The sequence below is a fragment of the Lissotriton vulgaris genome, chromosome 10 (genome assembly GCF_964263255.1).
Source record: "Lissotriton vulgaris chromosome 10, aLisVul1.2, whole genome shotgun sequence".
NCBI classification, from domain to species: domain Eukaryota; kingdom Metazoa; phylum Chordata; class Amphibia; order Caudata; family Salamandridae; genus Lissotriton; species Lissotriton vulgaris.
The window spans coordinates 241,260,938-241,284,956 of record NC_141698.1 but is presented as its reverse complement, the minus strand read 5'-3'; the positions used below and the strand labels follow the sequence as shown (position 1 = coordinate 241,284,956).

Genomic DNA, 24,019 nt, shown 5'->3' with positions numbered 1-24,019 from the left:
TGCAGAAATAGAAAACATTAGATAAAACAATGTGCAGAAGCAGAAATGGAGAAAAACTTACATTAGGCGGAATGGCAATAGTTACATCATTACATATTGGTCAAAACGCCTGGGAGGTCTGGTCACTCTCCTGTTGGGCCGGTGGCACGGGTGAGAAACACCTGACGGCCCCCTAATGGTGAGACCACTATCCAGTCTAGGACCACTCTCCCCCCCCTTTGCACCTTCATTGACTTCTACTGGAGGGTGGTACTTTACAACTCTCCCTAGGTTCCATATTTTCCCTTCTTGGGTTTTGACTGCATTCTTGAAAAGTTTTGTGATTTTAGTGGGACTGCTGTACTCTGACCAGCTTGCCTTCCCTGTTGGAGCTTTGATTTTGATGTTGTCACCTACTTTGAACTCAACCTCCCGTGTGGCCTTGCGCTGGTCGTAACCTTCTTTCCTCACCTTCATGGCTTGTTCATGTTTTTTCAGACTATCTTTTTCTTTGGTTCGGTCCGACCACCCCTTGTGCCATTCCATCCACCCCGGGGTAAGCTTAGTGTTGGGTGTCCTTGCGCGGAGCATTTCGAACGGGGTGAAGCCCGTCGTCTGATGTGGCGTGAACCTGTATGCTTCCAGACGCCTCCACACCTCATCTTTCCAACTTATTCCACTGGCTTTGGCCAGCTGGATGCTCTCCTTGATGGTTTTGTTAAAGCGTTCGACCATGCCATTGGTTTCTGGGTGGTATAATGCGTATTGCTTGTGTCTGATGCCTCTTTCTTCAAGGAAGTCTTCCATCTCTTTAGAGCATAGTTGCACTCCGTTGTCAGTGAGGATGTTGCTGGGGAGCCCCTCTCGGATAAATACTTCCTGTAAGAATCCGATGACAGTCTTAGTCGTGACTTCACTGACGAGTTTTATCTCTGGCCACCGAGAGTACAAATCCACGAGCACCAAGATGTAGGGTGTCCGCAGCTCTCCAGACAATGGGCCCACGATGTCTAAAGCCAACTCATCCCATGGTCCTGACAGGGGCGGCCTACACACCATGAGTGGTGTCTGTTGCTTCAGGACCTTGTCGCTATTGCAGCATGGGATGCACTCCCTGATCCTCCTTTCGGTGACCAGGTCCATGTTCGGCCACCAATAGCTCTCCCTGAGTCTTTGCTTGGTTTTGGTGATTCCCAAGTGCCCTTCGTGAGCTATCTCGACCAGGTTGTCTCTCACAGTAGCTGGTGGCACGAGCCTTGTTCCCCTGAACAGGCATCCGTCAACAATGGTCAACTCGTCCTTTACGGCCTGGAAAGGCCGTAGGTCTTCATCTCGTTTATCACCGTGCTTCCACCCATCCCTCACTCTTCTGCAAATCTCCTCCATAATCTTGTCCTCTTCCTGTGCCTTTCTCCATGTTTCTTCACCCAACGCCTTCTGTATGGTGCAGACATTCTCTACCATGTATCCCTCTTCTTCTTCATCCGTTTCAATTGCTTCTTCACCACTGACGAGTCTGGACAGGCAGTCAGCTGCAAGATTTTGCGTTCCCGGGACGTACTCAACGTTGAATGTGTACTCCTGGAGACTGACCACCCAACGCCTTATCCTGCTGGAGATGGCATCCAAACCCTTTTTGCTGAACACTTCTACCAACGGTTTGTGGTCGGTTCGGAGGGTGAACTGCGTACCCCACAGGAAGTCTCTGAATTTTCCTACAGCCCATGATACCGCCAATGCCTCTTTTTCGATGACTGAGTAGTTGTTCTCAGATTTCTGGAGTGACCTTGAGGCAAAGGCTACGGTTTCTTCTCCTTCCATGCCTTTCTGGGTGAGGACAGCTCCCAACCCTTTTGCACTTGCATCAGTGGTGAGGATCGTGGCCCGGCTGGGTAGGTATGACTTCAAACTAGGGGCTTCTGCAAGAGCTCTCCTTACATCCTCGAACTCGCTCTGGCATTCCTGGCTCCATTTGAATTCGTTTTCCTTTTTTAGTAATAGGCTGATGGTGTAAGTCCTGCCTGCCAAGTTTCTTATGAACTTTCCATAGAATTCCAGCATCCCCATGAAAGATTTGATCTCGTCTTTGCTTTTGGGGGGTGACAGATTCACAATGGTGTTCTGCAGTTCAGCCTTGGGACGTATGCCTTCTGGCGTTATCTTGTGACCCAGGAAATCCAACTCAGCGCAGCTAAATACGCATTTGTTCTTCTTTACGGTAAGGCCTTGGGACAAGAACCTCCTCAGCACCCATCTCAGTCTTTCATCATGCTCAGCTTGGTTCTTTGCAAAAACAAGCACGTCATCCTGGTAACACATGACGCCTGGGATGCCTTTCAGGATGTTGCCCATGATTCTTTGGAACACGGCAGCCGCCGAGACTAAGCCGAAAGGCATCCTTTTGAACTTGAAAGCGCCCATGGGTGTCACAAAAGCAGTGAGTTCCTGAGACTCCTCGTGAAGTTTTATCTGGAAATAGGCCGAGGTAAGATCGAGGGTGGAAAACACCTTGGCACCCTCAAGCATGCTCATCATTTGGGTGATGTTCGGCAAGGGGTATCAGTCAACAACGACCTCTTTATTGAGTGCCCTCAAATCAATGCAGAGCCGGACTGACCCATCCTTCTTCATCGCTGCCACGATGGGCGCCAACCATTCTGTCGCTTCCACAGGTTCGATGACTCCAGCCTTACACAGTTTCTCCAATTCGGATCTGACCTCCTCCTGAATGGCTATGGGGAGTCTTCTAACTTTTGCCACAACGGGCTTGGCATTGACCTTCAATTTTATTTTGTGACAGTAGTTCTTCAAACATCCAAGCCCTTCCCTAAACACCTCTTCAAAATCTTTAGTGATGTCAGTCTTACACTCTTGTATCTCCTGTATCAAAATCTGGGGATTGCTGTTGGGATTTAGATACACACCCAAACCCTTCTGAGCTCGCCACCCCAAAATGTTGTCTCCTACAGTGGATACATATACTTTAGACACAGTAGTCCTGTTCCTGTACTCAATTTTACTCAGAAAGTATCCTTTCATGGATATGGGGCGCCCCGCATACCCTCCTGGCCTCAGGTCTAACCTCTTCAAGATTATCTTACCTTTAGACACACGTGAGAACTCCTTGGCATTGATAATTGTTATTCTAGAACAGGAGTCAAACAATGCTTCTAGGTCAACCTCCCCTACTTTTATGGTGTCTTTGGGACTATCAACTTGATCTTCATCAACCTGTGCTGTAACTTCTGCACACATGGGGTTACCGGGGCCAGGCACCTTCAACTCTTGTACCTGCACAACAAACTCGTCGCACACCACATTCGTTCTGTCTCTGCCCTGTCTGCTGGCCCCCTGCCCACTCTTGCAATATTGCTTGAAATGGACTTTCTTTCCACACTTGTTACACGTGAATCTGAGGGCGGGACACTCCTTGTTGTTGGCTAGGTGCCCTTGTTTACCACATCTGTAGCAGGTACCTTTGAATGATCCCCCTGGCCTACCTTCCTTCTGTTCCTTGCTCACTGCCTTCTGACTTTTAACTACAGACACAGTCTCGCATTCGGACACCACCTCACTGACATTGGTCTTGTCATCGTTCTTCTTCTCCCCTGCATCTTGCTTAATCTCCTTTACGCACTGCAACATGTGCTCTACCTGCTTGGCTACGATGAGAACTTCCCTCAACGGCGGGTCATCTTTAAGCCATAGCTCTTCACGCACTCGCTCCATCCTGCAGGTCAAAACAAACTGGTCCCTAATTCTCTCCTCGCTCGCTCCCCCAAACTTGCACGTTGCAGCTAACTTCCTCAACTCAGACACAAAATCTTCAATAGACTCCCCCTCCTTCTGTGCCCTCTTACCAAAATGGTATCTCTCCATGATTGTGCTGGTCTTGGGGAGGTAGTGCAAATCTAACTTCTTTAGACTCACTTCAAATTCATTCAGACCTCTTGCCTCCTGTGCCCCTAAATCCGGGAGATGGTCTAGAACTTCCTCTCCCTCTGCGCCCAAGTAATAGGCCAGCAATGCAACCTTCCTTTCTAGTCCTAGGTTAGGCCCACACACAGTAGCGTAATTAAGGAACACTTTTTTCCATTTTTTCCACAGGATGGTGTGATCACCCGGGTTGGTTAAGAAAAAGGGTGGAGGGGTCACACTTTGCATGCTTACTTCACAATAGACAGATGAAAACTTTACCCTCAAACATGCACCTACCCACCGCGTAAATAGCTGCGTTAAGAGAGGACCTGAAGTCTGTGCCAGATAAGTGTGCCTTAAGAAGGGAGTAAACTACCAGTGAAGACACTTATAAAGGAGGGGAGTGCCTAACCACCCCTGTGCAGCTCTCACTTCCTAAAACATGCACGTAGAAGATGAAACTGTTTCTCAAAACACTGAAGTTATATAAGCATATTGATAGCCCTCATGGGGAGGTTGAGGTACAAAATACAGCGTGAAAACTTTCCCCTATTCACTTTGTACAGTCATTCACTCTGGGGCTGAATGTGCTAAGCGCAAAGCTTGTCCTTAGAAAGTTCAATGCTTTGCTTTCAATGTTACAAACTAGTTATGCTTTCTAGGTTAAGTCTGTCAGGGCAGCACTCCCAGAGGGATTCAATTCTTCTCAATGCGCATATTCTCCAACATCAGCTCCACGGAGGTCAAGAACGCCACCAATCCTTCACAACTGCAGGACAATTCACTGTTAAGCCTCAGGCAGAGTTCCTACTTCCTCATGCACATCACCCTAGTCGCTCACAGTTGCTGCCTGTGCACAGTAGAGACAGTGGAAACTGCCACCCACACGCGCGCGGCAAAACCTCCTTTGAAAGACAGGGTCACAGGCGTGAGGAGTTCTTCTCTAAACAGGTCAATTCCTTGTCAAATTATGTCGATTGTATGCCAATGACAATCCTTTGTACCCCACAGCCGTGACGTGCGCAGACCCTTTACAAGCGGTGCAGCTGATGTGCCCTCACGTTCGTGCGCTGAGTCTTAGCTCGCAGTGCAGTGCGTGCCCCTTCACGTTTGTTTCCGCACTTCTCACGCCTTGTCCGACCTCACACAATGTCACTAATAGCTTCTTCCCTTCTTCTCCGTTCGGGGACACAGCGCGCCTCACTCTCGCCTTCCTCTCAGCTTAAGGCGTACAGGTCACACGCTAGTCAGGTTCAGACACGAAGGGGATGCTTCTAACACCTTGGAGCTGTCAACAAGTGGATGCCACAGTCTTTGGCTAGCGCGCAGGGTTGGCAAACGGGCGCACACACGATTCAGGGGAGATTACACCGACCTTCAGACGTCTTCACGATATTCTGCCTTGGCTCTGCAACACCCACTGCACCTTCTGGGTGTAGGACAAACACCGTCCACGCTGAGCTGGTCGTTATTCCCTTCCAATCTCCGCTTACAACTCGATGCCTTCTCCAGTCAGTAAGCTGGTTTTCTCGCGTCTTATCTTCCTTCAGGCGTGTTGAGGTCGCAGGAGGTCACCCTCGTCGCCAGTGTGGTGACGGCTACAAATCACAGTCGGAGCCGCCACGAAAGTGAACAAGAATGTTTATTCAAGTGATTACAAACGCCCGCGACCTCAGCCACAGACTCTAGATCAGATGTCGCCTCCGTGTGTCCCTGGCGCTCGCCTTGGAACGCTGGTCGCGGTGACATTCTAAGTGATGTCACCGCGAGCAGCACCATCACACGCAGAGCCGCCGGGGGGAGGCTGAAAGAGGGAGATACCACAGCATGTTTGTCCAGTGGAGGGACATTTACCTTCGTGTGGAAATGACAATCCACATCTGCAACACATTCTCTTTTTCCCTGGAGATATCGCCTTGTGTCCCTCAATCTTATGACTTGGCTTACTTTTCATGCTCTTAACTGATGCACATTGGGTGCCTCCGGCTTCCATGTCAGTCGCTTGATGATCAGCATGCTCTTCAGTGCGTGCAGCCTTGAGAACTTGTTCTAAACTTAGAGTTTCCTTCAGCATTCTTTGTTGAAAGGAATCTGACAGACATCCATTGATTACTCTGAGGCGTGTAGCTTCCTCATCGTTAAATTAATTGAATTTACTGTGCTTCACCAGAACATCCAGTCTCTCCATAAACCCAATCAATCAATCAGGATTTATAAAGCGCAGCTAATCACCAGATAGGGTATCCAGACACCTTCAGCCGCCGCAGGCTTATTTGAATAGCCAGGTCTGGAGGGCCATTAGGAATTCCGGAAGTGAGGAGATGGTCCGAACGTGTGTGGGGAGGGTGATCCAGGTCTTTCCTGCAATGTGGGAAAAGGAGCGTCCTCCACTTCTGCTTCAGTAGATACAGGAAGTATGGGCAAGTTAAAGGGAGGCGGAGCGTAGTCTTTTTGATGGTTGGTGAAAGTTCGAGCGGTGTTTAATGTAAATGGGTCCTTGGTTGTGTAGATCCTTGTGAGCGTGGGTCAGCAGCTTGAATTGGCATCTCTTTTGTACGGGGAGCCAGTGGAGTTTCCAGAGGTGGTGTGTGATGTGGGTTCATCAGCGAAGGCTGAGGATGAGTCTGGCTGCTCATCAATGGTCTCACCTGGTCTCTGGTGCTCTTGCCTGAATATGTAATCCACATTTGGCACTGAATTAAACTATCATTCAAGACTGTTTTAGTTTGTTCGTACGTTACTTCACCTTCTTGTGGTATATTTTTCATAGCTTCTTTCACTCCTTCATCAGGGGTTTTCCTCAGGAACTTTATTATCTTTCTATGATTTTTCTCATCTATTGGATCTATAAAATCTTCCAAAGTCTCTATCCATGTCATCCAGCTATTCCCAATATTGTGTCTTTTGACAGTATCAACTGCAGTTGGCGGTTTCAAAAATGTAACAGCTGTTTATACTTTGGGGGACAATAGTGGTCTTTCAGGCACTTCCTGTGGAACTTGATCAGTCAGAGCTTCTATAGCACCTTGTGACGTTCCGGCTACGGGTCAGCATTAACAACCTGTGAAGCGTAATCTTGCCCTAGCTCTCCATTGGAGCACTCTGTTTGATAGCAGTCTGGGGAGTTGTTCTGGGCCCCTGTGTTGCAGCTTTGGGGGTGGGCCGCTTCTCCTTTAATGTAGCAGCTCCACGCATGAAATGAAACGAAATGAAAATTGCACTTGTATAGCGCTAAACTACCCGGAGGCCTCGTAGCGCTTGTGACTGAATTTGCTTAACGCGGGCTCAGGGCAGGTCAGCAGAATTTGGCATACAAGTGTGTTTTCAAGACTTTCCTGAAGGACAGGTGGTTACTGTTGCCTCAAAGGGATAGAGGGAGGGTGTTCCAGAGTTTGGCCGCAGTATGGGAGAAAGAGCGGCCTCCCCATCGAGCTTTCCTGACTCTGGCGGAAGTTGCCAGCCGGAGGGTGCAGGAGCGGAGGGAACGGGACGGGACGTGGGGAGTAGCCAAGGGATGCAGAATGGCGGGACCTGTGCGATGAAAGGCTTTGTGTAGGATACACATAGCCTTAAATTGTACTCTTGCCACTATAGGGAGCCAGTGAAGCTCCCTTAGGGCGTTCCTCGCTGACTGCCAGCGAGGGAGGTTATAGAGTAGGCGGGCCGCACTGTTTTGTGTGACTTGGAGCTTCTGGGTGGCAAAGGTCGGAGCTCCCATGTAGAGGGCATTCCCGTAATCCAGGCGGGAGAGTATAAGGGCCTGGACCAGGATCCTCCTTGCCTGGAATGGGAGCAGAGGGAGCACCTTCCGCAACATCCTCATAAGCCCAAAGCAGGTGGCGGCGGTCTTTGTGGCTTGGACTGAAAAGTCCAAAGCTTTATCGAACCAGATCCCGAGGCTTTTTATTTGGGACTTGGGGACGGGGGGCAGGCCCAAACATGGTGGCCAGATGGATGCAAAAACAGAGGGAGAAGGATTGCCCAATAGGATGACATCTGTCTTCTCCCCGTTAAGTTTTAGGCAGGAAGATTGCATCCATCTGGCAACAGCCTCCAGACAGGGGCCTAAGGTGTGGGACGATCCCTCAGAGTGGTCTAGAGAGACCACCAGTTGGGTATCGTCCGCGTAGGTGACGATACGCACACCGAAGGGATGGACTATCCTGTCTAGGGGTTCCATGTAGGCATTAAACAGGGTAGGGCTCAGGGAGGAGCCCTGAGGGACCCCACACCTGAGTGGGTGTTTAGGAGACACCGCCTCGCCCTCAAAGACCTGGAAGAAACGGTCAGCCAGGAATGATGTCAGCCATTCCAGGGCCACGCCCGACACGCCCATGTCCGCCAGTCGTTGTAATAGCGTGACATGGTTCACCGTGTCGAACGCGGCGCTGAGATCTAAAAGGATGATGGCGACTTTTCCACCCCGGTCCAACACAGCTCTTGCCTCTTCCGTTACCGCTAAGAGAGCGGTTTCAGTCCCATGCAGAGGACGGAACCCTGTCTGAGAGGCCTGCAGAAGACTATTAGACTCCAAATAGTTCATCAAGGTGTTATTTACGTGCCTCTCTAGCAGTTTGCTCAGCCAGGGGAGTAAGGAGATAGGACAGTAGTTCGCCAAGTTGTTCTGGTCGAGGTTGGGCTTCTTCAACAGAGCCCACACCATCGCGCACTTCCATGACGGTGGTACGGATTTAGAGGTGATGGATGTGTTGAGAACGTCCAATATGACCGGGCGAATAATGTCCCTAACCTTAGTGAGGGTCTGAGGGGGTGCTGGATCGTTGGGGGAACCAGAGGTGATTTTGGGGATGAGTTTATCCAAGGCAGGAATGTCCAAAAGTGGGATTGTATCAAGCGTACAAAGGACAGAGGAATCGGAGGTTGTAGATACGAGGGGTTCCGTATCATTGTTAGCGTCCCTGAAAGAGGAGTATATGGCCTCGATGTTTTGGGAAAAGAAAACGGCCAAATCGTTACAACGATTTTGGGCGCCCTCGGCAGAGGGACACTCAGCAGGGGGTGAAATAAGGGATTTGACAATTTTAAAAATTTCCCTTGGGGCATTAGCGGCTGCGTTAATTTTGCCACCGTAAAAAGAAGCTTGTGCCACCTTTATCTCCTGTTTGTAGAGCTTAATAGCAGCTCTATATTCAGTTTTCCTGAGTTGGAAGTAGTCCTGTCTCCAGGCTCTCTCGATTTTCCGGCAAGCTAATTTCATGGTCTTAAGGGCAGGTGTGTACCATGGGGCTGCTTTGGGTCTTTTTATGGAGTTACTAGATTGTATGGGGAGGACCAGATCGAGTGTGCTAGAGATCCAGCTATCGAAATTGTTGGTGGCTGTGTTGGGATTCGTTACCTTCCTAGGTGGGTCTCTAGCAAGGGCGTCTACCCATGCAGGGAGGGGGATTGAGGACCACTTCCATACCACCCTGACCCTCCTTCCGGGGTCACTTCACCACACGTTATGGTACAATGATTCATTAATGGTTTTGTTAAGTATAGAAGTCTGGTATTCTACTAGTCCATGCAAGCAGATAATGTTATGATTTTTGGCAGCTTTGTGCTTAAATGTTCTTCACAACCACCTGATTAATCTCTGCTTCCTAACAAATGCAATTCAATTTAATTTGTACTGAACTATTGTTGTGTGTTGCTTTCGTAACCTGGTTGCATCCGCCTTTAGCGTTCTTACTTCGTTTAGCGTATGTCATTAATTTGCGTAATTGCTCAGTTACTTTTGTTTGTGGCAGTTTCATTCAGTTCCTGCCATTGTTACATAGACTTTCAATGTCACTTTCTTTATCTTTAAGCATTTTAATCAAGCTGGCATTGTGCTGAGACTCCACCTGTGCCAGTGTTGATTGTACACTTCGACTGCAGCACACGTGACACACACAAGCAGTTGGCTAGACCTTGGCAAACTCTCTGAAAGAGCACTCTCACTATACAGGCTTCAGATCCCCTATCTCATCGCCAGTTATAGCATCCTGTCAACCCAGGCAGTCACCAATAGGTACACTGCATAGAGAGAGTAATTTTACACACTTTTTTCCCCTGCATGTAAGGCAGAACTCAACGTTCTAAGCCTGCCTTTAATTCATCTGTCCAGCGCTTACGACACAGACCTATGGTATACAGTGAGAACCAAAAGAGTTCCAGCATTCTTTCATCACAAGACACTGCACCCCTACCATAACTATTCTTCCTCTTCCCTCTCCTAAATATCCTAGACACCCCTCCACCCCATCCCGCACAAAAGCCATCCGCGCACATTTACTATCTGCTCGGATCAGGTACTAAGTGGGTGCATCAAACACCTCAGAATATCATGTGGACAGGGGCGTAATGCAATGAAGGCCCAGGCAGCACCAGTGACACAGGTAGACCTCCAACCCTTCAGTGGACCTTCATTGAGCCCATGGCCAATGTATATCTGTGAGATATGGGAGACACAGGGGCACCTTATCATATTTTGCCTGGGAGCGCGTTATTTTGCATTACACCACTGCTTGTAGAATACTGCACAGATTAACTCAATTGCATGGTACTGGTGCATATTTACTGTACACTAATGATAATTACCTGGGCAGAATTTGCTCCCCACCAGTACCACACAACCTGCAATGAGAGCTTGTGTGTTGCTTCAGTCCACATAACAAGTAGGACCTCACTTTGTGCATTGGGCCACATCATTTAAAATAAAAAAGTGTTTTGCTTACCCAATATATTCTCAGGAATTCTATCTGTGGCTCACAATATTGTAACCAGAATATTGAGGGACAAAATATGAAAGCTAGGTTTTTGTACATTTTCTATACTTAACTCCACATATTCATACCTTGGTGATATATATGTCTTTAAGGTACACTGATTTGGAGTTAAAAATCCTTACCTCTCTCTGCGCGCTTACCTGTTCGATATTTTGTCCCTGGATCTTCTGGTCACGATATTGTTAACTTTCAAAATGTTGTCCTTGCTATTCCCAACCACCATCAGCATGGAGGAGGCAGTAGCACTTCGACCCCAAACTTCCCAATCATCGTAGTATGTCTTTTGAGCCCCACTTCCTTCCCACTGTATCCATAAACAGCATAGTATGCAGGTATCGGAGACAGCAGCACTCTCACACACCAAGCCTACCTCATCACCGCAGTGTCTCCTCAGCCCTGCACACTCCCCACAGTGCCCTGAGGTTATGGAACATTAAGGAGACAACAACACTGTCCTTCCACCAGCCATCCTAATAGTGTCCTTCAAGTCATATAATGGCATTACAGAAGCCAGGAGCGAACAAAGAGGTATCAGCTGACCCAGTAGCATTCTCAGGGGTGGCCTGGTTTTATGTTCCTTTTGCAGGCCTGTAAAGTGTGAACAAGAAATATGTAGATTGGCCAGAATCTGTTTGCATATTGCCTGTGAGGCAAGAAGCTGAGAATAGAAAATGTCTGGCACAACCTGGCTTAGAAATCCATGTTACCTTTAGAGACTTTAATAAGGAGGAATGTGAACACCTACAATAAAGCATCCCTAAACCTGCAATTGACCACTCCAATGCATTTTATATAGCCCAGCCCAGTTGTAGACTATCAGACTGAGTTGCTGGCAGTGCTCCATGACAGCAGTGCAGGAAGCTACATCAGTGCTTCCCACTGTCCAATTTCCCAGTATCCCTTGGGGCACGCTGAATCCCTGCTGTGCTCTAAGTTGGAGGTGTATAGGTAGAGGGAGATTGAACATTATTAACGCCAGTGACACTGCTTTGAATTTTCTGGGAGGGTTAACTCATAAGCAGAAACTTGCCTCATTAAATGTTCCGTCTCCTCAGGTAAGTCTCCCACGTCTGTCTGGAGGTGACTGACTTTCATATTCCACGGGCTTTATGGTGCGTCTGTTGTGTATATGACTCCATACCCTCTTCAAATGCTTCAGACGCTCTTGTGTGCTGTGTGCACTTCTCTTGGATCTGACAGGATGGCTGAGTGGATTTTACCCTTGCCAAAGCACATGGTCCTGCTGCTGCATGTCTCCAGCTCTTGGCATGGATGTTGCGACCTTCCGAGTTTGGTACCTTCACTTCCATGTTATTGCTCTGATCAGCTCCCAGCTTCAAGTAGCCAGCTCCTCATCTGGGGGGTTGGCTTTGTCCTTGCTTTACCTCTCTGACTCTTGCACTTTGTTGGGGATATTAGACCTCTGTTGCTAGGGCTATGGGCCTGTCTGTCTTCCTCTTCCTGTTTTGAATGTACTGTGTCTGGCTTCTGTGCCGTGTAGCAGCATTTCACTGTGATCACAGTGCTTGCTTGTTGCTGTGCCATTCCAGTACTCTCCTTTTGAAGGTTTACCCCTTGTTTAAGTAGCACGGATTAGTGTCTGATTTTGTGATTGGTTCCTCCAAGCCAATCACAAGGCTGCAATGCAGCCTTGTGATTGGACTGAGCGCTGTGGTTTGGTGCTCAGACAGGGGCTGGGGGCCTGGCATGTTCTCCATGCAGGCTGTAATGCAGGCTGCATGGAGAACATGCAAAGTGCACATGACGGCTTGGATGGCCCGAGAGGCTCGGCCAAGCAGTCATGTGCCTTTTGGAGTGGTCAAACAACTCCTTCCCTAATCCTCTGTCAATGGAGCAGCCCTGCCAGCAAAGCTGGCGACAGCAGGAAAAAATAATAATAACCACAAGTTATTATCCTTTTATTTTTCCTATCTTTCACTGCTGTAAAGCAGTGGGGCGGCGCGCCTCTACCTTAGCGGAGGTGCCGCCGCTGCTTGTGCGCCATGTGGTGGGATCTTGTGCAAATCACAATAATTCCATTGTCATCAGTTCCTCTTTTTGCCAAAATTAAGTGTGCTTAGAAAAAGGCTGATAAGAGCAGTATGTTCTGTACGTAATAATCATTGATATGATCAATAGGTTTAGCTTTTGTATAATGTAATCACTGAGAAAAATACAGGCTCACATACAGACAGAGCAGCATTATGGGTATCCATTCACACAACATCCAGTCACCCATGAACCTAGACAGAGATATACAGAAATGTATGCACACAGAGTATGGTACCAGAATATTGTAACAAAAATATTGTCCGACACAAACATTTTCTGCTAAATACTGTTTGTTGCCTATTGGAGTTAATTATAGAAAATTGAAGCTCAACCGTACAATCTTTTTGTAAACGATACTACGCGCTGCCACACAGGCACATGCGAGACACCAATTCATACAGGACAGCACACATACAGAAACCCATATGCCTAATCCACAGTTATGCTCAATTTATTGAGCATTAGCATTTTTTGAAGAGTCTCTTAATTTTATGTTGGAATTTATCATAATTCTTTGTTTCACATGTCTGTCTGTACTCCACTATTTCTAGTTTTGTTCGCATGATTTCTCTCAAGACTGTCATCGTCTGAATTCTCTTGCGTTCTCACACACAGTTCCCAGGGTCACCCCACATGGACAGCTCCAGGAGAAGATTCTGTGTGAGAGATGCTTGCACTTCTGATGTACATTTTTTGCCTTTTTCTGTCTGTCAGGGATGCTGGCACTACTATTCTCCAGGCTTTGTCTGATCTGTTGGTCAGAGATGATTGTGCTGCTGCTGCCCAAGCTCTGCTTCGCCTGTGTGTAAAAGAAGCTTCAGATGCTGCCTGTCAAGCTGTGCTTGGCCTGTGTGTGAAAGAAGCTTCAGATGCTGCCTGTCGAGCTGTGCTTGGCCTGTGTGTGAAAGAAGCTTCAGATGCTGCCTGTCGAGCTGTGCTTGGCCTGTGTGTGAAAGAAGCTTCAGATGCTGCCTGTCGAGCTGTGCTTGGCCTGTGTGTGAAAGAAGCTTCAGATGCTGCCTGTCGAGCTGTGCTTGGCCTGTGTGTCAAAGAAGCTTCAAATGCTTCCTGTCGAGCTGTGCTTGGCCTCTGTGTGAAAGAAGCTTCAGATGCTGCCTGTCGAGCTGTGCTTGGCCTGTGTGTGAGAAAAGCTTCAGATCCTGCCTGTCAAGCTGAGCTTGGCCTGTGTGTGAAAGAAGCTTCAGATGCTGCCCGTCAAGCTGCGCTTGGCCTCTGTGTGAAAGAAGCTTCAGATGCTGCCCGTCAAGCTGCGCTTGGCCTCTGTGTGAAAGAAGCTTCAGATGCTGCCTGTCGAGCTGCGCTTGGCCTCTGTGTGAAAGAAGCTTCAGATGCTGCCTGTCAAGCTGTGCTTGGCCTGTGTGTGAAAGAAGCTTCAGATGCTGCCTGTCGAGCTGTGCTTGTGCTGCCTGTCGAGCTGTGCTTGGCCTGTGTGTGAAAGAAGCTTCAGATGCTGCCTGTCGAGCTGTGCTTGGCCTGTGTGTGAAAGAAGCTTCAGATGCTGCCTGTCGAGCTGTGCTTGGCCTGTGTGTCAAAGAAGCTTCAAATGCTTCCTGTCGAGCTGTGCTTGGCCTCTGTGTGAAAGAAGCTTCAGATGCTGCCTGTCGAGCTGTGCTTGGCCTGTGTGTGAAAGAAGCTTCAGATGCTGCCTGTCGAGCTGTGCTTGGCCTCTGTGTGAAAGAAGCTTCAGATGCTGCCTGTCGAGCTGTGCTTGGCCAGTGTGTGAAAGAAGCTTCAGATGCTGCCTGTCGAGCTGTGCTTGGCCTGTGTGTGAAAGAAGCTTCAGATGCTGCCTGTCAAGCTGTGCTTGGCCTGTGTGTGAAAGAAGCTTCAGATGCTGCCTGTCAAGCTGTGCTTGGCCTGTGTGTGAGAAAAGCTTCAGATCCTGCCTGTCAAGCTGTGCTTGGCCTGTGTGTGAAAGAAGCTTCAGATGCTGCCTGTCAAGCTGTGCTTGGCCTGTGTGTGAGAAAAGCTTCAGATGCTGCCTGTCGAGCTGTGCTTGGCCTGTGTGTGAGAAAAGCTTCAGGTGCTGCCCGTCAAGCTGCGCTTGGCCTGTGTGTGAAAGAAGCTTCAGATGCTACCAGTCAAGCTGCGCTTGGCCTGTGTGTGAAAGAAGCTTCAGATGCTACCCGTCAAGCTGCGCTTGGCCTGCGTGTGAAAGAAGCTTCAGATGCTGCCTGTAGAGCTGTGCTTGGCCTCTGTGTGAAAGAAGCTTCAGATGCTGCCTGTCAAGCTGTGCTTGGCCTGTGTGTGAAAGAAGCTTCAGATGCTACCCGTCAAGCTGCGCTTGGCCTGCGTGTGAAAGAAGCTTCAGATGCTGCCTGTCGAGCTGTGCTTGGCCTGTGTGTGAGAAAAGCTTCAGATCCTGCCTGTCAAGCTGAGCTTGGCCTGTATGTGAGAAAAGCTTCAGATCCTGCCTGTCAAGCTGCGCTTGGCCTGTGTGTGAAAGAAGCTTCAGATGCTGCCCGTCAAGCTGCGCTTGGCCTCTGTGTGAAAGAAGCTTCAGATGCTGCCTGTCGAGCTGCGCTTGGCCTCTGTGTGAAAGAAGCTTCAGATGCTGCCTGTCGAGCTGTGCTTGGCCAGTGTGTGAAAGAAGCTTCAGATGCTGCCTGTCGAGCTGTGCTTGGCCTGTGTGTGAAAGAAGCTTCAGATGCTGCCTGTCGAGCTGTGCTCGGCCTGTGTGTGAAAGAAGCTTCAGATGCTGCCTGTCGAGCTGCGCTTGGCCTCTGTGTGAAAGAAGCTTCAGATGCTGCCTGTCGAGCTGTGCTTGGCCTGTGTGTGAAAGAAGCTTCAGATGCTTCCTGTCGAGCTGTGCTTGGCCTCTGTGTGAAAGAAGCTTCAGATGCTGCCTGTCGAGCTGTGCTTGGCCTGTGTGTGAAAGAAGCTTCAGATGCTGCCTGTCAAGCTGTGCTTGGCCTGTGTGTGAAAGAAGCTTCAGATGCTGCCTGTCAAGCTGTGCTTGGCCTGTGTGTGAGAAAAGCTTCAGATCCTGCCTGTCAAGCTGTGCTTGGCCTGTGTGTGAAAGAAGCTTCAGATGCTGCCTGTCAAGCTGTGCTTGGCCTGTGTGTGAGAAAAGCTTCAGATGCTGCCTGTCGAGCTGTGCTTGGCCTGTGTGTGAGAAAAGCTTCAGGTGCTGCCCGTCAAGCTGTGCTTGGCCTGTGTGTGAAAGAAGCTTCAGGTGCTACCAGTCAAGCTGCGCTTGGCCTGTGTGTGAAAGAAGCTTCAGATGCTACCCGTCAAGCTGCGCTTGGCCTGCGTGTGAAAGAAGCTTCAGATGCTGCCTGTAGAGCTGTGCTTGGCCTCTGTGTGAAAGAAGCTTCAGATGCTGCCCGTCAAGCTGCGCTTGGCCTCTGTGTGAAAGAAGCTTCAGATGCTGCCTGTCGAGCTGTGCTTGGCCTGTGTGTGAAAGAAGCTTCAGATGCTACCAGTCAAGCTGCGCTTGGCCTGTGTGTGAAAGAAGCTTCAGATGCTGCCTGTCAAGCTGTGCTTGGCCTGTGTGTGAGAAAAGCTTCAGATCCTGCCTGTCAAGCTGCGCTTGGCCTGTGTGTGAAAGAAGCTTCAGATGCTACCCGTCAAGCTGCGCTTGGCCTGTGTGTGAAAGAAGCTTCAGATGCTACCAGTCAAGCTGCGCTTGGCCTGTGTGTGAAAGAAGCTTCAGATGCTACCCGTCAAGCTGCGCTTGGCCTGCGTGTGAAAGAAGCTTCAGATGCTGCCTGTCGAGCTGTGCTTGGCCTGTGTGTGAAAGAAGCTTCAGATGCTGCCTGTCAAGCTGTGCTTGGCCTGTGTGTGAAAGAAGCTTCAGATGCTACCCGTCAAGCTGCGCTTGGCCTGCGTGTGAAAGAAGCTTCAGATGCTGCCTGTCGAGCTGTGCTTGGCCTGTGTGTGAGAAAAGCTTCAGATCCTGCCTGTCAAGCTGAGCTTGGCCTGTATGTGAGAAAAGCTTCAGATCCTGCCTGTCAAGCTGCGCTTGGCCTGTGTGTGAAAGAAGCTTCAGATGCTTCCTGTCGAGCTGTGCTTGGCCTCTGTGTGAAAGAAGCTTCAGATGCTGCCTGTCAAGCTGAGCTTGGCCTGTATGTGAGAAAAGCTTCAGATCCTGCCTGTCAAGCTGAGCTTGGCCTGTATGTGAGAAAAGCTTCAGATGCTGCCCGTCAAGCTGCGCTTGGCCTCTGTGTGAAAGAAGCTTCAGATGCTGCCTGTCGAGCTGCGCTTGGCCTCTGTGTGAAAGAAGCTTCAGATGCTGCCTGTCGAGCTGCGCTTGGCCTGTGTGTGAAAGAAGCTTCAGATGCTTCCTGTCGAGCTGTGCTTGGCCTCTGTGTGAAAGAAGCTTCAGATGCTGCCTGTCGAGCTGTGCTTGGCCAGTGTGTGAAAGAAGCTTCAGATGCTGCCTGTCGAGCTGTGCTTGGCCTGTGTGTGAAAGAAGCTTCAGATGCTGCCTGTCGAGCTGTGCTTGGCCTGTGTGTGAAAGAAGCTTCAGATGCTGCCTGTCGAGCTGCGCTTGGCCTCTGTGTGAAAGAAGCTTCAGATGCTGCCTGTCGAGCTGCGCTTGGCCTGTGTGTGAAAGAAGCTTCAGATGCTTCCTGTCGAGCTGTGCTTGGCCTCTGTGTGAAAGAAGCTTCAGATGCTGCCTGTCGAGCTGTGCTTGGCCAGTGTGTGAAAGAAGCTTCAGATGCTGCCTGTCGAGCTGTGCTTGGCCTGTGTGTGAAAGAAGCTTCAGATGCTGCCTGTCGAGCTGTGCTTGGCCTGTGTGTGAAAGAAGCTTCAGATGCTGCCTGTCGAGCTGTGCTTGGCCTGTGTGTGAAAGAAGCTTCAGATGCTGCCTGTCGAGCTGTGCTTGGCCTGTGTGTGAGAAAAGCTTCAGATCCTGCCTGTCAAGCTGAGCTTGGCCTGTATGTGAGAAAAGCTTCAGATCCTGCCTGTCAAGCTGCACTTGGCCTGTGTGTGAAGGAAGCTTCAGATGCTGCCTGACGATCTATGCTTGACCTGTGTGTGAGAAACGCTTGGCTTCTGTTGCCCACCCTGTGCTTCATCGATGTGTGAGAGAAGCTTGCAGGGTTTCTGTCTGTGTTGTACCTGTTCTCTGAGAGGAACAAATTGCTGTTGCTCGAGGCATATCTATCCTGATGTCCCTTGTGTCCTGCAAAAGAATCTTGCACGCACGCACTATGATGTGCCTGCTCTTTATGTGTGTGTGTGCTTCAGAGAATGTTCCACCTGCTGATGGCTGTGCTGTACCTGCACTGGATGTTTGTATCAAAGTTTGCACTGCTGCTGACTGGGCTGTCCCTGTTCAGTTTGTTATTTGAGGCTTGAGCTGTTTCTGCCCTTGTGAAACCCCCGTGTGAAGGAAGTGCATATTACTGCTAGATAAAAGGTGCATGAACTGTTGATGTACGTGACGAATCTTTCAATATGCAAAAGTAAAACGAGTTGCTTTTTGAATCCTTTGGATTGGGTGCATGCACAAATATAATGAAATTAAAGGTACTTAAAAACAAACATTGTTGGTGGATATGGAGAGTGGGTAAGGGTAAAGGCTGCAAACCGCCCCCCTCCCCCCAGCCCCTTGAGACCCTCATGGGTGAGTATGAGTAGCGCGCTTACAGTTCCCCTGATTGAAGATAAATAAAGCAGGAATAGGATTTGCGACAGATGGGGTCCGTCGAACGATATTATTGAGTAGATCATTTGTTTTGCTTAGTACTTGTGAGAGGATTGCAGAAACCTGGTCATGTTCCCATACTGTATCAAAAACTTAAACTTTGGAGAGTTAAGGCTCCTCGATACTGTTGCTTTTCTGTTTTCCTGCTGGCATTGCGCACTAGTGTTACTAGGCAAAATACTGCATTGATATTTCAAGTGTCTTGAACACTGACACTCAACTCTGTGAAGGCAACCCTTCTTTCTTTTCCTTGTAGATCCTTGCGGCCAGTTTTTAGCATCGCCGAACTAAAGGGATTGTTGCCATTTTACTTCATTTAGGGTTTCTAGTTTTTCTTTCTTTCATTATATTTTCTTCTCAGTTGACAGTATACTGGCAGCACAGTGAAGCCTGTGCTGCCTGAATGGGGTTGCTGGACCCCAGTTACTTTTTAATTTGCCCATTGGTTTTTAGGTTGTGCCTGGGCAGCGCAAGCACTGCTCTGCGAGGAGTGCTGTATTCAGGTAGGGACTTGAAGTTCCGCCCACTCTCCGCCCATCTTTTCAATTGGCTGCTGGTCGCAGCGCCTGGTGACTGTACCCGTCCCTGCTCTTCCATGTGTCATGGTACCCCTTAATGTCAGAAATGATTCTCTAATCATTTTCAGTAAACTAGACACGCAGATATCTCTTCCTTAAAGGATTGCCCTCTTCTCAGAAATAAATATCGTCTGGATGTTAAACGTCTTCATATCTTGTAAGGGTCAAGAACTCGTGGTTGGTTCCACACAATTTCTTTTAAACTCGTATCATTTTTTAACATGGCCGGTTCTCCCACAGTTTGCTTTAAAATCATTCAGAAAAATAGTACATGTAAAGTAATCGGCTCTTGTCAGATTGTTTTTAATAGACAAATGTGTTATATTTTGCTAATTTTATTGCCAAATGTTACCTGGCCTTGAAATAACAAGTATTTTCTATGCAATAAGTCACACATTTGCTAGATTTTGAGCTTTCGGCATTGTAAATGACAATACCTTTTATTTATGTGTTTTGAAAACCTGCAAGCAATAATTTGAAGTACAAAGTGCACATACATAAAAGGCATTGTCATTTAAATTGCCAATAGGTCAATGTTTAGAAAATGCGAGACCTATTGCATTGCAAACAAAACAGGTGATGGACAGAATGTGGATCAATGTCACACATTCACCCCAGTCCAAAGATCTGGGCCCAAATCCATCGTTTTTTTGCACTCCACACCACCCTGGGTTAGACAATGGCGATATGCAAATCAGCTCTGACCCTGTGCCCCATGGGAACAGTCCAGTCCGAACTACAAAAGCCATGTCCTTCCCAGAACGGAATCAAGCATCCGAGGACCGGACCGGTTTCGAGGTAACACCTCTCATCAGCCCGGCTAGCTTGACTCCAGTGGTGTGGAGTGCCTGGGACCCACGTCTGAGCATCCCCAGCGCACTTATGGCGGTATTGCAAACAAAACAGGTGATGGACAGAATGTGGATCAATGTCACACATTCACCCCAGTCCAAAGATCTGGGCCCAAATCCATCGTTTTTTTGCACTCCACACCACCCTGGGTTAGACAATGGCGATATGCAAATCAGCTCTGACCCTGTGCCCCATGGGAACAGTCCAGTCCGAACTACAAAAGCCATGTCCTTCCCAGAACGGAATCAAGCATCCGAGGACCGGACCGGTTTCGAGGTAACACCTCTCATCAGCCCGGCTAGCTTGACTCCAGTGGTGTGGAGTGCCTGGGACCCACGTCTGAGCATCCCCAGCGCACTTATGGCGGTATTGCAAACAAAACAGGTGATGGACAGAATGTGGATCAATGTCACACATTCACCCCAGTCCAAAGATCTGGGCCCAAATCCATCGTTTTTTTGCACTCCACACCACCCTGGGTTAGACAATGGCGATATGCAAATCAGCTCTGACCCTGTGCCCCATGGGAACAGTCCAGTCCGAACTACAAAAGCCATGTCCTTCCCAGAACGGAATCAAGCATCCGAGGACCGGACCGGTTTCGAGGTAACACCTCTCATCAGCCCGGCTAGCTTGACTCCAGTGGTGTGGAGTGCCTGGGACCCACGTCTGAGCATCCCCAGCGCACTTATGGCGGTATTGCAAACAAAACAGGTGATGGACAGAATGTGGATCAATGTCATACATTCACCCCAGTCCAAAGATCTGGGCCCAAATCCATCGTTTTTTTGCACTCCACACCACCCTGGGTTAGACAATGGCGATATGCAAATCAGCTCTGACCCTGTGCCCCATGGGAACAGTCCAGTCCGAACTACAAAAGCCAATAGGTCAATGTTTAGAAAATGCGAGACCTATTGCATTGCAAAGGCTTGTTCGGTAAGCACTCATTCACGTCCTTTGCCGTTTGGACCACCTCCTGCCACACCCCCTCAATGACAGCCCTCTTAAGAGGCCGGGCGCGCCAAAGTCAAGCCTGTCGGTGACCATCTGCGGACAGACAACACCAAGCGCCAGGATCCCTTGTCCTTTAACCTCCCAAACGTACACTAGAGCCGAACTTTAAAAATTTGCAAACCAGGTAGGTCTCCCTGATACCCTCCCTTTGAACGTAACATACCTATCTCCAATTATCTGCCAAAAATGTAGGGGCATATTATCAAGGGCTCATCTCCGCTTTACCAGCACTTTTTCCTAATGCAGTACAACACAATATGAGAGATGATGCCAAACCCTTTTAACAATTTAAATTTTATATTTAAAAAGTTTGGTGCAATGAAAACCCGTGGCATCACACGCTGTAATTTCACCAAGGCAGGTGGTGAAAAGATAGTCAAAAGGAAACAGGCGCCCTCAGGGAAACAGCTTATTCAATGTAATCTCCGTCTTTGCATGAACAGCATAGGTGATGATTTAAGAATAAGGATTATAGCCTTGTTTACAGAAAAGCTGTTTGTAAAATCTAATAGAGGTACAGGCTGAAGTGTGATTCAGAAACAGCAACCCTGCTGGTGCTGGATTAGGTGCTAGGATTCTAGATTCTACTTCACATGCTCCACATATATGGGGAAAAAGTGTTCCTTTTTAGGTCTTGCTTACTAGACAGTGAGGCATATTGTTAACGTTCAGTGGGCTTAGAGCCCACAATTTACTTACCATTGGTTGATTACATTGTCACTCTCATTTGCTTGCTTCTTATTCGTTAGCATTTGTGGGCTTTACTTCCGCTTCTTGGGTTGCCCATCCCCTGGAGCAGGGATGCATTACTGTGTCCTTACATTGCACGATTTTTGAGGCGCCACCTTTTTCTTTTTGTGTGAGCACTCTACGAGAGTGCATGTGTTTTCCAGTTGTCTCCCTGGTGTGCTTGTCTTCCCATCTCCATGCTGCTCCCTCTCTACCGTGTGCTTCTACCCCACCCCTCCATGATATGCCTGTCATGTGCTCCCCCACCGTGTTGCTTTATTTCCTGAGTGCTTATACCCCCTCCCAGCTTCAAATTCTCTCTTTCTCCCATTTGCTTTTCTCTCCAGTCCTTTGCACTCCGCCTTGCTCTCTCTCGAGCGTTTGCCTTCGTCACATCCTCTGTGTTGCTACAGCCCTCTCTGCCATGTGTTGCTTCTGTGCCCCCATCTACTTTGCCCCAATGTTGCTGCCACACCCTGTCCCCCACTTGCTTTCCAAAAAAACACTTTTGTGTGTTTTCTCTTTTCACTTGCTGATCCAAGTTGGATCAGCACGTAAGAAGACAAACAAGCAATGGCGAAGCCAATGGGTTTGGCATATGGGTGAGCTTTTGTCTTTGTCAATCGGTGGGGGTGGTGAACGGGAGGGTGGGTGAGGGTGGTGAACGGAAAGGTGCAGGAAGGGAGGGCAGAATAATTCATGAAAAGTGTGCGCGCCCAATGGAACACCCCCAAAACAATATAATTTCATTCCAGTGCTAAGGTGTTAAAATAATTTTCTGAAGCGACACATAGAACCTATAACCTGCTAATTGTACACACAGATTTGCATTTAGTCAAGCACACACGTGACTAGTTGGTACACTTTTAAAACATGTTTAACATCAAAAACAAGCAAAGCAGCATTACACTGCTAGTATGCTAACAAATCATTTTAAAAAACGACGCATACAACCTATAACCTGCTAACACTGCGGCGTGCATGTGGGCAAGTGCACACATGGCCAGTTGGTACATTGTCAAAACATGTAACTCCTTTAACATTGAAAAAAGGAACAGGAACAAGGGAAAAATTGCCAATCCTAATGCAGTACAACACAATATGAGAGATGATGCCAAACACTTTTAACAACTTAAATTTTATATTTAAAAAGTTTGGTGCAATGAAAACCCGTGGCATCACACGCTGTAATTTCACCAAGGCAGGTGGTGAAAAGATAGTCAAAAGGAAACATGCGCCCTCAGGGAAACAGCTTATTCAATGTAATCTCCGTCTTTGCATGAACAGTATAGGTGATGACATAAGAATAAGGGGCCTCATTTATGAGAAATGACGCATCGCTGCGTGAAAGCAGCGATGCGTCACTTCTCAGTGCGCACTCCTTGCGACACCAATGATGCGTCATATTTAATGTATGACGCATCATGTCGCAAGCACTTACAGATACGTCAGTATTTCTGACGTATCTGTAAGCTCAAAAGTGACGCATTGCTGGAGTGTGTCACAAAAGTGACGCAACTCCAGCAATGCGTCCTTTCACATGGGGAAAGCCCCATGTGAAAGGGCTTGCATCAGTCTTAAGCCTGCTGTGAGGCAGGCGCAAGATTTTGACGCAATAGCATCCTAAAAGTGACGCAGTGAAATCTCATAGATTTCACTGCGTCACTATTACGAGGCTTTTTGCGGGGAAACGCCCCCTCTGCATACATTATACCTGACGCAAGTATAATGTGGCGCAGGGGTTTAAAAAGTGACTCATCTACCTAGATGCGTCACTTTTTAAATATGGCGCAACAAGGCGCATATTTTACGCCGCTGGTGCGTCACAAAAAGTGACGCACCTGCGGCGCAAAACTGACGCAAGGCCTCATAAATAAGGGCCCAGGATTATAGCCTTGTTTACAGAAAAGCTCACAGCAAATGAAAACACAGAGCGCTCATGTCAACTGCTCACATGAAACTGTATTAAACTATTTGAAAAAAGGTTTATCATAGGTTGAGCAGAACATTAATCTATTAAAAGTCATAAAGCAAGCCCAGCACGTGCATTAGCATCATTTGAATCATACTATCCCCTCTCCCTTCTTTTAGACACAGAAATATATGTGGGTTTGTGCGTGCACACATGTGATGGCTGCTTGTGAGCGAGTGTGCTTGTTTGTCTGTTTTCATGTGTGCGCCAGTGTTTCATGTTCTTTTGACTGGTGCTGTGTGATGTTGATTTGAAGGTGAGTCTTTATATAGCCATGTTTGAAATAATTTATCATAAATGTTACTAGAAACAAAAAACTCATGGATACCACATTTCTTATTTTGAAAAACATAGGAGATGGAGCTGTCATTAATTAAAAGCAAAGCAGCAAGACACTGCTAGGATGTTAAAATCATTTTCAGAAGAGATGCATACAACCAATAACCTGCTAACAGTACGCACATGCATTCCTTTA

The 24,019-nt window shown here is 48.2% G+C and overlaps 1 protein-coding gene across 3 annotated transcripts in view; it reads left to right on the top strand.

Moving 5' to 3' along the window:
- The window catches only part of NOS3 (nitric oxide synthase 3), a 1,079,476-nt gene that overhangs the window by 742,803 nt on the left and 312,654 nt on the right, over window positions 1–24,019 (top strand). For 2 of the 3 annotated variants that reach the window (XM_086940926.1, XM_086940928.1), the window contains exon 15: window positions 13,335–13,379. The exons of the other annotated variant lie outside the window; for it this stretch is intronic. In XM_086940926.1, coding sequence (XP_086797052.1) covers window positions 13,335–13,379 — 45 coding nt within the window. The remainder of the gene's footprint in view (window positions 1–13,334; window positions 13,380–24,019) is intronic. 3 annotated transcript variants of the gene reach the window in all.